Genomic DNA, 14,463 nt, shown 5'->3' with positions numbered 1-14,463 from the left:
CATTGACAGCTTCATAGTCAATAGAATATTTAGGTGGAATTCAGGACAGTGCAAAAGGATGCTATTAATACTGTATTTTAAGGGTACATGAATTCTAGGATTCTGTTAATTTTATCTGTGACTTAAAACTAACAGGTTTATGATTAGAAAAATCAGAAGCATGACTAGGTCTATGTTCACAGCTTTCCCAAGATTATATCAACCCTGTAGTTGGTTTCAGAACTTTGCAACCTATTTTGCATAACCCCTCCTTTTGACATTCCCAAGTTGTAGCTAGCCTCCTCATTGCATATTATTATGGGCATTTCTTTTATTATATTTTCAAAACAAATTTGAGTGAAAGTTTTTAAATCGTACTGTCCTTTTCATCCATTGACATTTTATTGTAGAACATGAACTACAATTGACTAATGTAATTAATGACAATGTCTGATCACACACTTATTGTCTATTAACTTTCCCTTTATACGCAGCTTACTGATTTATTAATTTTTTATCCTTTCCCTCTTCCTTCTCATCAGTTAACCCTCCAAGAATGATCCTATCTGTGTGTAAACCTTTTCCTTAGCTTTGGTTTGTTTTTTTTTTTTAATTATTTATTTTTTTTTTTACAGAGGTTTTGGATTTCCAATCATTCATTGCCGCAATTTTCTCCCTGCCCACCCCTCCCCACCAGCTCGCTTCCCTCTCTGAAAAGAGAAAAAAAAATTCCTTCATTAGTATACAATTCCCACGTCCCTTCCCCCCACCCCCCACCCCGAGTACACTTCTCTATGCAACCTTAATTCTAGATTCCTGTGCTAACCATAATACTTAATCGTATATCACTTCTAATCTGTTCTTTCCCTCATCTTTTTCAATACAATATACATAATTTATCCGTTTTTTTCTGTCATACCCCACCCTGATGTCAGACTCACTCTACAACAGTGGCCCCATGCAGTATTTGTCCCTTTGTGACTGAGATATTTCACTCAGCATAATGTCCTCCAGGGTCACCCACCTTGAATAATATTGCATGAGTTCCTTGTTTTTCAGTGCTGCTAGTATTCCATTGTGTGGATATACCACAGCTTCTCTATCCATTCGTTTGTTGATGGGTGGTTTGGTTTTTTTAAATTTCTTTTTCTTTTTTATTTTATTAATTTGTGTGTGGGTATTGTCAAATTGGATCTGACCCATACAGTAGGAGACTTCCTCTTCTTCTCCAGCAGAGCATCTGGTGGATTTGAACCATGGACCTCTGGGATTGCAGTGCAGCATCTTGCCACTAGGCCACCAGAGCTGCCTTTTTTCCTTAGCTTTGTATACTAGCGTTCTTACATCACCATTATCCTTTTGTGACTGACTGATGTCATTCAGCATAATTTGTTCGGGGCTCATCCATGTTGTGCAGTATTTCCCAAATCCTTAACAGTTTTCAGCTGTGCATAATGTTTCATTGTCTGAACATATACAGTTTCTTTGTCTAATGATGGATGCTTGGGTTTCTAATTCTTCCTACTGGAAAAAATGCTGCAGTAAACGTTGGTGTCAGTAGGCCCGTTAGCCCCTGCAGCACTTCCTTGGGATACATTCCTAGTAGCAGGATTGCTGGATCAAATGGTATTTCTCTTCCCAACTTTCTAAGGAAGTACTAATCTGCTTTCCATTGGAGTTGCACCATTTACATTCCTACTGGATAAGTCAGCTGTGAAGCATCTAAGGTTTTAAGGAGTAATGATGTCAGTTTAAAGACTAAGGTACATCTGATTGATGAAAAAAAAAGCCATGGTCTTTTTAATTCCTTGCTATACATCTGAAAGTTGGACAGTGATTAAAAATGACAAAAGAATTGATGCCTTTGAGTTGGGGTGTTGGAGAAGAGTGCTGAATATTCCATAGACTGCCAAAAGAACAAGCAGATATATTCTGGAGAGAGTGCAACCAGGGTGCTCCTTGAAAGCAAGGGTGGTGAAGCTTCATTTCACATCTTTGGGCATGTTATTAGGAGGTGCAAGCCCTTGCTTGGAAAGGTGGAGGGTCAGTGAAAGGGAGGAAGACCCTCCACGAGATGGTTTGACATGGTGACTGTAACAATAGGTTGAAGTCTATCAGAGATGATGAGGATGACTTAGGATAGGACAGGGTTCAGATCTATTGTTCATGGGGTCGGTATGAGTCATTGTAGACCAGCAGCCCCTAACAACAACAACAACAATAACTTTCAGTGTATGAGAATCCCACGCTCTCCATATCTTTTCCAGCATTTGTTTCTTGTTGAGCATTGCTATTTTTGCTGGGATGAGGCGGTAGCTCATTGTTTTGATTTGCATTTTTATAATAGCTAATGATCTTGAGCATTTCTTCAGCTGTTTGTTGGCCATCTGAAATGTCTTCTTTGGTGAAGCATATATTCTTGTCTTCTGGCCACTTTGTAATTGGATTGTCTGTGTTTTTCTTGTTGAGGTGTTGGAGTTTTCTGTAAATTTTATAGATGGGGCTATTATGACAATTTTTTTACTGGACTTGGAACTAACAAATACAATAGCAGGAAATGAGCCTTTTATATTCTCTTTTAGTGCTGTGAAAAGAACATTTTATAATACTTGATACAAAGAACTTTCTCTTAACTTGACAGTAATGGCATCAGCTTTCTTATCAAACGAAAACTCCTGGAGGCCTCTCTTAAAACTCACTTTGTTTCCATTTCCTGTTGTGTCAGCTATTTATGGCTAGCTGTTAACTTTCCTTTGGAGTTTGAGTAATAGCAGTGACATTTACTGTGTCTCTTCAAGGCAGGATGATGCAAAGCTTTCCACAACATCAGAGGTCCCAGGCACCTCTGGAACAGGGCGGGACCAGGTCAGCATGTCTGGAACATGAAGACTGACCAGCTTGCTCTGGACATTTGAGAGAGTGCTATAAAAAATCCTTGCCTTTCACTATCCAGGTCCCTCTGCTGTTTCCAAGAGAAAAAGAATTAGGAAGCCCATACTCCCTATTGCCTTTATGCCAGTAACTCATTTCATCTCAGAGCCGACTCATAGTTGACCTTCTAGTGGGCTTTCAGAGGCTGTAAGGGAAGACTGCCCATCTTTAGCCCTCCGAGAAACCAGAGGACCGCCTGCCTTGAAGTTGGCAGTGTGAATCCTCACTCCTATGCTGCCAAAGCCTTGTATGCAGTAAACGTTTTGCCGTTCCATTCTACACCTATCTCTGATACTGTTTTTAGGTGACTGGTATCAGATCCACAGTTTTCCAGTGAGAGGATGACCCAGCCTTTGAAGCACATGACAGTAGAAGAGGAAGGGAGAGTGTCTATTGCCTTCTTTTATTATTTTATTGTGATTTTAATGAAAGTTTACAAGGAAAGTTAGATTTTCATGAATTAATTGTTGCACAGTTTCCTCCCTTCATCAGTCCACTATGCAAAGCACCTCTTATTCCAGATTGTTGTCATACATACAATTCCTAACCATATATTCCTTTTAAACAGTTCCTTCCCTCACCTGTTGTCCACTGCCTTCTAAGGAGTAGATTTTGAGTAGACGAAAGAGTTATGGAGTGTAGGAGTTCTAAACTCAACTCTACCACCTACAGCTGACTGATCTCAAAAAGCTTCCTCACATATCTAAGCCTTGGTGTTCACATCTGTAAAATGTGCATAATATTTCTTCCCTCTTGGTGTTGTAAGGATTAAATGAAGTAAAATTCTTGATTTTGTTTTAAAAAGGTTTGGTAAGACATGATAAATATCATGGGGTAATGGTGGTGGGTATGTCAGAGTCAATGAGGCTGGCTCAGGATAGGGCAGGGTTTAGAGAATAACTAAACATAGGGTTGCAGGCGACTTGAGGGCACATAACAACAAAAATGGTGTCTCTGGAAAAAATAGGAAAGGCTTTCAATGGGTTATTTTTTATTTATTTATTCTTTTTATGTGTGTACCATCAAATTGGATCTGACTGGTACAGGAGGCGATTGTTCCTCCTTCTTCAGCAGAGCATCTGGTGGATTTGAACCGCGCACCTCTGGGATTGCAGTGCAGTTTCCTGCCACTAGGCCACCAGAGCTCGCCTTAATGGGTTATTTTAACACAGTGGCTGCAATAGTGGGTTCAAACAGAGTAATCGTTGTGGGGCTGGTACAGGACCGGGCAGAGTCAGAACCAACTTTATGGCACCTAAAAAGGAACAGTTATCTCAGGAACAAGGAAAAAGTTCTATTTGGGGGAAACTATAGGTTAAACAAGTATGTAGTGAGAAAATATTATCAATTTTAAGGATCAGAAAAGCACAGAAGGTATTTTTTGTGTGTGTGACACATGTCTTAAAATCTTTATATACATAAGTAGAATATGAGGATAGGTGTGTCAGACTTCAGTGAGGACAGGCTCAGGATGGGGCAGGCTTCAGAGCTTTTGTGCATAGGGTCGCTCTGAGTCACTGGGGACTCAATGGCACATAACAATAACAACAAATAGAATATGAAGATAATTTGATGATTACAGAACAAACACTGCCTTATCACGGCTCAGAATAAGAAACAAAACTATGCCAGCCCTCCACTCCCACGCCAGGTAATCACTCCTGACTTGTGCTCACTTTACCTGTACGTGCATCCCTAAATGACATGGTTTTGTTTGATCTGCCTTTGAAATTCATGTTTGTGGAATCATACTTTGTTCTATTGTCTTGTGTCTTTCACTCAGCATTATTTCAAGACTCATTATATCATTGTGCTTAGCAGCAGTTCATTTCTTCTCATTGCCTAATGAATACACTGCAATTTAACAATTTATCCTTTCTCCTGCTGATGGATGTTGAGGTTGCTTCCAGTTCTGTGCCATTGTGTTGTATAATATTATTTACTCATCTGTGTACATGCTCCCTGGTATACATAATCAGGAGTTTCTCTAGGGTATACACATACAAGTGAGCCACAGATTGTGCCTATCTCCCACCTTAGCAAATACAGATTGTTCCTTATTTACAGTGTTTCCAAGTTACGGTTAACCATTTCTGTTTTGTACATTTTCTCGTTGTGGACCCTTGAGTAGGAGCCAACTCAGATATGACCAACCAGCAAGTTTTCAGAGGCAATAAATTACATGAGAGGAGATTATCCATCTTTCTCCCACAGAGCAGCTGGTGGATTTGAACTGTGTTCCTCTGTGTTGGTAGGGCAACCTTTTATCACTAAGCCACCAGAGCTCTGGTTTGTACGTCTTCGTGTTAGTTAAACAATGCCCTGGTAGTGTGTAATGTATCAGGCTGCCAACAAAAAGATCACGAGCTCAAATCTACCAGCTGCTTCATGAGGAAAAAGGTGGGCAGTTGTCTCCAGGAAAGAATTACACCCTCAGAAGCCTGATGGAGGGTTGCCAAGAGTTTGAATCAACTCAGTGGCAGTGAACTTGATAATTTACAACAAAAAGACCAATTGAAGTTTTTTCAATATTAAATGTGGGGCTTCAATTACTTGAAAACATGGACACTAATTACTTTGCTGAAGTTGATAGATTTAGAGGGAGCTCTGGCGGCATAGTGGCAAGAAGCTGTGCTGCAATGCCCAAGGCAAGTGGTTCTAATCCACCAGATGCTCCTCTGGAGGAGGGCAATCTCCTCCTGTGCCCGTTGGATCAGATCGATTGTACACAGCAGGAGCAGGGGTAAGGTAACTCTGAAGTAGATAGATTTAGGAAATAGATGCTACTGGATAATATATAAAAAAAGAAAAGGACCCTCCCACAATCTGAATATTTTCTAACTGTCCGCATGCTCAGGGTTAATGTGATGATCTCCAACCTTCTGTAAATAGAGTTATTACTGCAACTGACAAAGTGCCAATCTTAGAGTTCAACTCCTCCTCCTCAGGGTAAAACTTTGTGATTGTGTATTTTTTAAACACAAAATGTATTTTCGAGTATATATAATGTTTTCAACCCCCGAAAGACAAATGATGTTGGGATTGAAGAAGGTGCGGATAGTCAAAAGAATAAGGGGCGGGGGAGAGATACTAGACCTCTGTTGGAATTTACTTAAGACTAGGGTATGAGAACAGAACCCCTTCCTAAATGGGGACTACCTAGCGTCCCAAACTTTTCTTAAAATAGCAATCGTACCAATTGATATTCTCATTAAACATTTTTAAAAATTAACATCATCTTTTTAGCCATTCTATGTGCATTACTGTATCTTTTTGTTTGAACTTTTGAGGATGATTCATACATTAATTCATACATTAATTGGCAATTTGAATGTCATATTTAGCAAAATTCCGGCTTAAATCTCTTGCCTTCATTTAAAATAAATAGTTGTGGATTCTTGTCCGTTTTAGATAAATGTCTTTCAATGTCTCAACAACAATGAGTCCTGAAGTTGTTAAAGACAAGTTGAAGTTCATTTAAAAACTATTTGCTACCTCAGCTAGAGCAAAAAACCCCACTTTTTTTCCTAGAGGAACAGGCACTTTGACATTACTTTTGACCTGCAGGAGAATATACTGAGGGAGAAAGTCCTGGATGCTCTTCGGTACTGACAATAAAGCAGGGACAGGTCCCCAGTGACTTGCACAGAAACCTGAAAACGTAAACAGAGGCATCCCAGCTGTTCCTTCCTCAACCGCCAATTTCAAACTTCTGAGACCAGCCCTACCGGGTTTGCCCTTCCCGTTTCCCCATTGGCCGCGAATCAAAGGAAGAGCTATATGATTGGCTCTCCCTCACACTTCCTCCGTCCTTTTAAGGAGTTGGGCGGGGCCTGATTGAGACGCCGCTGTCCATCATAGCGACAATTTCCTCTGATTGGTCCGCATGCGGGCGGAGCCCCATCCACAGTGCCCACGTTCAAACGCGGCGGCGGGAGTCTCACTGTGTCGCGGGGCGCCGACTTACGGGGTTCCGCTGATTGTGAGTCCACTGCACCCCACTCTACTTTGCAAGGTTGTTTCCAACCCACTCAAATTCAGACTTCTCTTTTTTTTCAACGAGGAAGGCAGCATTCCATTCTGAGGGCAGCGGGAGTGGGATGGGGCGGGAGGAGCGGTTCCTCCCTGGCGGGGCGCACGCCGACCTTCCCGGGACCCGAGGGACTGCCTGGGTCGCCCCGGAACTGGATGAGGGGTGGTCTCTCCGAGTCATCTACTTCCTGTAAGTGTTACCTGCGTTCTGTGTAGTGCAGGCAACAGCTCTTTGGCTGTGTGACTTGGGGACAGTGACTTGGCCTCTCTGTTTCCTGCTTTGGCCTCTCACGGTCTTGTTATTCCTTCTCCCAGGGTTACTTCTCTGTCCCCCGGTATACGCAAATACCGCTCTCTCTGAGAAGTCTACTCCAAGATAGTTAAAAAACACAGCACCTCTTCCCCATTGCCTTTACCTCGCGCTCTCCCACTCCCTGATCCCATAGTCCTATTAGTACTTCCTAGGCTAGCATGCAATTGATTTATTTTCGTTCTTTATCTACTGGTACCTATAGAAGTGCCTGGCTCCTGGCTTTGTGTGGCTGCTTTTTTTGCTCGAGTTTAAATTCCAAGGGAAACAGTTGACGAAAAAGCGTAACAGATAAGCCTCACCTGTTAAAGCCATTGTCTTAAAAAACTTCCTTTTTTAAAAAAAATAAATAAGTTTTTTATTTTATGCTGGTTTACTTACAAAGTTCGTATATGTTGTTTTTTCACAACGAATGAATCTTTCCTGCTTGCTTTATCCACTCCTCTCCACCCATTAAATTGTGCGACTCTCCACCCTACCCTCGCCCATCCTTATCCTTCTGCTTGCACCCTCTCCCCCTTGGATCCTCATACGGTCTACAATAATGGTTTTATACAGTATTTGTCCTGATGGGACTGAGTTAGTTCACTTAGCATAAGGCTCTCCAGTCCCTCCCACGTTAGGTAGTAATTCACAAAATCATTGCTCCGCTGCTGCATAGCAAAATCTTTTCATTTCCTTCCTAAAGTCCGTAAATCTCCGTAAAAGTCTCTTTAATATCCATCTAAAAACCACGCTTCCTAAGCCTGGGGCACTGTATGATTTTCACTTCCCAGCCCTGATTTCCTAAGGGCGATCACTGTCTCAGGCTTTTCCTGCTCAAAAATGGCAGGTGCCTTTGAGATTATTGGTACCAGCTGGCCTTTTCTAATCTTTTTCCAGTGCCAGTGGGAGATGTTGAAGTTCAAGTATGGAGCGAGGAGTCCACTGGACGCTGGTGCAGCCGAACCCATTGCCAGCCGGGCCTCCAGGCTGAATCTTTTCTTCCAGGTAACCTGGCTGCCCTCCCACCTTTGCTTGCCTATGTTTGTGTCCGTAGCTGCTTCTTGCCACTTGCCTTTGCTTGAGGCTAGTGTTAACAAAAATTCTAGATTTCTTTAGATCGAATTTTACTTCTCTTTTTCATTCAAGCTATGTGTATACTTTTCAGATTTTCCCCCCCTTTAAATAGTTTTGAGGAATGCACTTATATAACCCACATCTCTCTCAAGATGTAAAACATTTCTATCACGTGGCAAGTTAAGGTCATGAGATTATTTTTGAGTTGTTGTTACGTGCCGTCAAGTCGACGACTCATAGTGACCCTATTGATGAAAGGCCTGAGCACTGTTCGTACATAGAGTTTCCGGAGGCAAGTCACTTCGGAAGTGGATGCCGCTCCTGCTTCCAGGCTTGTTTTAGTCGGGAAGCTCCAGCCTACACTGTCCGCCATGGCTGCTCATGACCACGTTTGGCACATCAGTGTCACAGTGTTCAACATCACAGTCAGTAACTAGGAGTTATCTCTGTACAAGTTTTACGCTGACTGGGATACTTAAGGCCATGCTTCCCTACTGGAGATTTAAGTGGAGGGCTTCGACAGAATGGGAGCCAAATGGGCTAAAACTCAAAACCATAAAAGTGACCAGACTTGCTGGTCTCATCGAGACTGGTGGGACACCTGAGACTATGCCCCTTAATCATCTTTTGAGCCAGCACGAAATTCAACCCTGTGGCTTGACCTTCAGCCCAACAATAGCCATGCTTAGAAGGTAAATAGTCACACTGGGGAATTACTCACTTCTTAGAACAATCAACGTTACAGGACCATGTTTCACCCTCCTTGCCTGCAAGGAGCACCCTACTTGCATTTTCTCCAAGGCATATCTGTTTGTTCTTTTGGCAGTCTGTGGGATATTCAGTACTCTTCTTCAGCACAGCAGTTCAAAGGCATCAATTCTTCAGTCATCCTTATTCACTGTCCAACTTTCAGATGCATAGGAATCAATTCAAAATATCACGGCATACTTTGTTGTTGTGTACCGTGGAGTGGAACCGACCCATAGCTGACTCCCTGGCAGGTTTTCAGAGACAATCACATGGGTGGAGGTGGCTTCAAAGCATGTGCCTTTGGAATTGCAGAGCAGCCTCTTGCCACTAGGCCACCATCATAAAGCAAAACCGTATCAATGATGGCATGGATAACTAATTTACTCTGAATACTCACACAAAACACAGTAAAAAGTTAAAACCATATAAAAACAAGTTAAGGTCATGAGATTATTTTTGAGTTGTTGTTATTAGGTGCCGTCGAGTCGTAGACGACTCATAGCGACCCTATTAACGAAAGACCTGAGCACTATTCGTACATAGTTTCTGGAGGCAAGCCATTTTGGAAGTGGATGCCGCTCCTGCTTCCAGGCTTGTTTTAGTCGGGAAGCTCCAGCCTATACTGTCCACCATGGGTGACCATTACCACATTTGGCACATCAGTGTCACAGTGTTCAGCATCACAGCAACCACGAGTTACTTCTGTACAGCAACGCACAGACCAGTGCTATAACACCTAGAAGAGCATTTGACAGGAAAACAATTTGAACCCGGCCGAAGGCTGCAGCATCTGTAATTTTTTTGTTTCTGGTAAAGCTAGTTGTTGTTGTGTATCGTTGAGTTGGAACCCTCCTGTAGGTGTTCAGAGGCAGTAAATCACAAGAGAAGAGATTGCCCATCTTTCTCCCATGAAGCAGCTGGTGGATTCAAACTGTGTGCTTTTGGGTTAGCAGCACAATGCCTTACCACTAAGCCACCAGAGAACCCTGAGTAAAGCTCCCGTCATACCGTCCTACTGCAGTAAGACTGTTTAATGTAAATATTCTCAGATCATGGTGGTGAAGATTTCTGTCTGCATCCTGGCCTCAGTCATTGTTGGCTTTTGTTGCTTTACATGAGTCATTTACTTCTTTCAACACATATGCTTCTCTTTAAATAGTGGTTATAGTACCTAACTCACTAGATTATTGTGAGGATTAGGGAGTTCTGGTGGCCTAGTGGTAAGGAATTGAGCTGCTTTCCCAAAGGCACACAGTTTAAAACTTTCAGCTTTTCCACAGGAGAAAGGTGAACAGTCTCCTCCAGTGCAGTTAACTGTCTCAGAAAACCCACTGGAGGGTTGGCTGTGGATCAATTCCAACTTAATGGTGGTGGTGGTTGTTATGTGCTGTCAAGTCGTGACTCCTAGTGACCCTCTATACAACAGCTCTGAACCCTGAACTATCCTGTGCCAACCTTACTGTCTCTGACGTACATATCCCCATTACCCCAGTCACTGAATCAATCCATCTCATTGAGGGTCTTCCTCTCCTGTGCTGTCCCTCCACCCTCCCAAACATGAGGTCCCTCTCCAAGGACTGATCCCTCCTTGCAACACGTCCAAAGTATATCAGATGGAGCTTCAGAATCCTTGCCTCCAAGGAGCAGCCTGGTTTCACCCTCTCCAGGAGGAACCTGTTAGTTCTTCTAACTTGATGGGACACAATGACAGCAGCAGCATGGTGAGGATCAGAGAAGATAATCCTTATAAAGCACCTTGATCGGTGCCTGGCTCTTGGTAAGCCCTTTATAAATGGCAGTGGTCTTTGGTGCAATAGCATCAGCTCTGACTTAGAGCTACCTGTGTATAATGGAACAAAAATGCCCTATTCTGTGCCGTGCTCACACTCTACCGTGCTTGAGCCCCTCTCCACAGCCACTGTCAGTCCCTCTCATTGCTCTGATCTCCTGTTTTACCAAACATGAAGTCTTTCTTCCAATGACATGCCAAAAGTATGTGAGGTCAAGTCTTATAAGGAACATTTTGGCTGCACTTCCTCCAAGATATTGTGTGAGTATTCCCAAAGAATAATAATGACATGTTCAGTCTTCTTCAACCATTGTTGTTTGTTGTTGAGTGCCTTCAAGTCGGGCATGACTCATAGCAAACCTATGAACAAAAGACCTGAAGCCTTTCTATAACTATCGCCGTTTCTCAACGTTTGTAGAGTTTCCAGAAGCATGTTGTTTAGGAAGTGGATGCCACTCCTGCTTCACCATTACCCCAGTTCAAAGGCATAACTTTCTTTTTTTTTTGTCGTCCTTATTTGTCCAAATTTCACATACATTAGCTATTTTTAATACTAAGTGCAGTAAAAATAAATTCCTACTCACTTCATAGTGACTTTATTTCAATAACAACAACTCATTACCGACCAGTCAGAACTGATTCAAAGCAGATCTCCCCCAGCAGATTTCCTGAGGCCATAAATGGACAGGAGGAGATTATTCATCTTTCTCTCCTGGAAGTTGATGGATTCTAACCTGACTTTGGGTTGGCAGCTCAACTTTTCAACCACCAGGCCTCCAGAGCTTCCTCTACTTAGCAAAATGTAGGAAAATTTTATAGTGAGAGCTAGTAACACATTTTTGATACATAGTTTTCAAAGTACTAGGATTGTGAAATGTTGAAACAAAATAGAGTGAGGACAAATTGAAAGGCTTGGACTCTTCTAGGGACCATTTTCTGTCACCAGTTTAAATCATGAATATTTTTTCCCGTTTTGGCTGTAATCTCAGCTGCCTGGGGCACCACCACCTTTTAGCCCTTTTATCATTTTACTCCCAAATGGTTCCAACTTGTTCTAAAACAGTTGCTCATTGCCGCCACTTAGTGTGTGCTTACGATGTGCAGAATGTAATAACTGGTGAAGGCTTCGACTGTGCCAGGCATATCATGTTCCTGGTCATCTCGGGAACATCCCATGTGATTCTCATTTCAAGTAGGCAGAGATTAACAAGAGTATAGCAAGAGGCATGGACATACCTGAGATCATATAGCCTTTTCCAAGTGAGCCGATCTGACTTCAGAGCCCTCCCTCAAAACCGTGGGTCCACACTGCCACTGTATGCCAGACTTATGGTCTCTTCCATTCACATGTCATTAGAGCTGCAATGATTGATGATAAACCCACAGTTCATCTCTTTCAAATTCTATCTTTGATTCTACATATTCTGTCTTTTGTTGAAAGTGATGTAGTAAAAGAAGTGTCTTACTAGTACTGCAGATCTGTCTGCTTTTTCCTTTCAACTCCTTTTGAATTTATTTGTTTAGATGTGAGCTCTGGCGTTGGAGTCCATAGAGAGTTGTGTTGTCAGCCCAAAAACGGCGTCCTTTGGTGGTTGCAATGCACCAGTGCCTCAGAGGGAGAAACACGGACAGTCTCCTGTGTAATTGTTATGTGTCCTCCTGATGAATTGACCATCCTCTTTCTTTGTCTCCTAGAACAGAAGTTAAAGTCTGTTTTGTCTGCTGTTCTTTTTTTTTAATTAATTTAAATGAAAATTTACAGAGACTTTGGATTTCCATTCATTCGTTGTTGCACTTTTCTCCCTGCCCACCCCTCCCTTCCCAGTACACCCTTCTCTTTGAAAAGTTCCCCCATTGTTTTACAATCGCTCCCCCCAGGTCCACTCCACTATGCAGCCTTCGTTCTGGACTCCTGTCATGACAATAATACCTAATCACATATGCCTTTCAAACAGTTTTCTCCCTCATCTGTTTCAATGCAGTATACATTATTTGTCCCATTTTTCTCAGTCTTCCCCCAACCCCGATGTCAGTCCTGTTTTACAACAGTTGGCACTATGCAGTATGTATCCCTTTGTGACTGAGATATTTCACTCAGCATACTGTCCTCCAGGGTTATCCATTTTGAATTATATTGCATGAGTTCCTTGTTTTTCAATGCAGTGTAGTATTAGATTGTGTGAATATACCACAGCTTCTCTATCCATTTGTTTGTTGATAGGCACTTAGGTTGTTTCCAACTCTTTGCTATTGTGAACAAAGCTGTGATAAACATGGGTGTGCATTGTCTGCTGTTCTTTTGCAATGATAATTTTTCCTCTCCCAGTGGCTCTGAGGGAGAAAGATGAGCAGTCTCCTCTTGTGTGATTTACAGCCTTGGAAACCCAATGAAAGGTCAGCTGTTCACGGATTTCAACTTGACTGCAATGAGGGAGGTTGAGGTTCCCCCTCCCTCCAGGCAAGCTGATACTTCTAGTTGTAGTGTACTCTTAACAGTTGCCTTGTGTTAACCTCTAAAAAATACTGTTTCCTTTCCCACACAATGCCATTTTGTTGAGGAGCAACTTTGTTTCCTATATAGATAAGCAGTCTTTAGCCTGGGACTCAGTTTGTCTCTTTTCTTTCTACTTAGCCCTACTTTCCAATAAGTTGTAGGCCAGTGGCTGGCAGATTTTACGGTTTTTGAGCCAGTCATGTTGTATAAAGTTACTGGGCCTACGTAGGTTTGCCAGCTTTTTTATTTTGCCAGGTGTGGATGTGAAAAATGGACAGGTAAAAAAAACCAAACCCTATCATCTTTATTTCATAAAGGAAACACATGTGAAGAAAACCACGAGAGTAGGGATGTGATTTCTGAACCAATGGCCACGCTTCTGTTGGAAGACGTTTGACTTCATGCCCAAGTCATTGTACTGTGCTCATGTTTTCTCATTTCACTGTTAACTGTAGAAAACTTTATTAAGAACTAGTGCTGTGTTTGAGAACTGTGGCTCTAGTTGGTCTAAACGCATCGAAGGAACGGAAAAAATGAGCTTATTATTTTTCTGAGTTAGTTGGAGAACCATGACTCAACCGTGACAGAGGAGGTGGCCATGTGACCCGGGGTTTCCCAGAATGAGCTCACGTCTGAATCTCTCGAGGAGCTTGTTAGAAAGCAGGTTCTAAGCTGCAACTTGGGAAACTCCGGCCTGGTAGGTAGATGTAGAAAAATCTGTGTGTGTATTTAATGAGTACTCTAGGTGATTTGGATGTAGTCTATCCATTATTCAGGGCAGCAAACAGCCTTGTCCCCAGTAGAGTGGATGAAAACAATACTTGATTATTTTTTTGGTTTTTCTCATGATTCTGTGGGCTGATTGGGCTCAGTGGGGCAGTTCTGCTCTATTCTGTGATGTCAGCTGGGCTCCCTCACAGGGTCACTCTGACATCAGTTGGAGGCCCACGTTCAGCTGAGAGCTTTGCTGGAACTTGGACATGAGGGGGCTGACTGAGGTGTCCTGAGGCTTCTCCACATGTTCTCTCTCCATACTGTCATCACTCAGTCTAGCACCAGGGTTGTAAAATTTTTCGATAACTAGTAAATGGGCTTTGTGGACCATATGGTTTCTGTTGC

At 42.4% G+C, this 14,463-nt stretch overlaps 1 protein-coding gene across 2 annotated transcripts in view; it reads left to right on the top strand.

The window, feature by feature from the left end:
* The first annotated feature begins 8,141 nt into the window (after positions 1-8,141).
* Positions 8,142-14,463, top strand: part of CIT (citron (rho-interacting, serine/threonine kinase 21)) — a 217,117-nt gene continuing 210,795 nt past the window's right edge. For both annotated transcript variants that reach the window (XM_006890418.1, XM_006890417.1), the window contains exon 1: positions 8,142-8,242. In XM_006890418.1, coding sequence (XP_006890480.1) covers positions 8,147-8,242 — 96 coding nt within the window. In that variant the 5' untranslated portion in view covers positions 8,142-8,146. The remainder of the gene's footprint in view (positions 8,243-14,463) is intronic.

The sequence above is a fragment of the Elephantulus edwardii genome, unplaced genomic scaffold (assembly GCF_000299155.1).
Source record: "Elephantulus edwardii isolate Elephantulus edwardi_28Jun2011 unplaced genomic scaffold, EleEdw1.0 scaffold00089, whole genome shotgun sequence".
NCBI lineage: Eukaryota > Metazoa > Chordata > Mammalia > Macroscelidea > Macroscelididae > Elephantulus > Elephantulus edwardii.
This window is presented reverse-complemented; position numbering and strand designations above follow the sequence as displayed.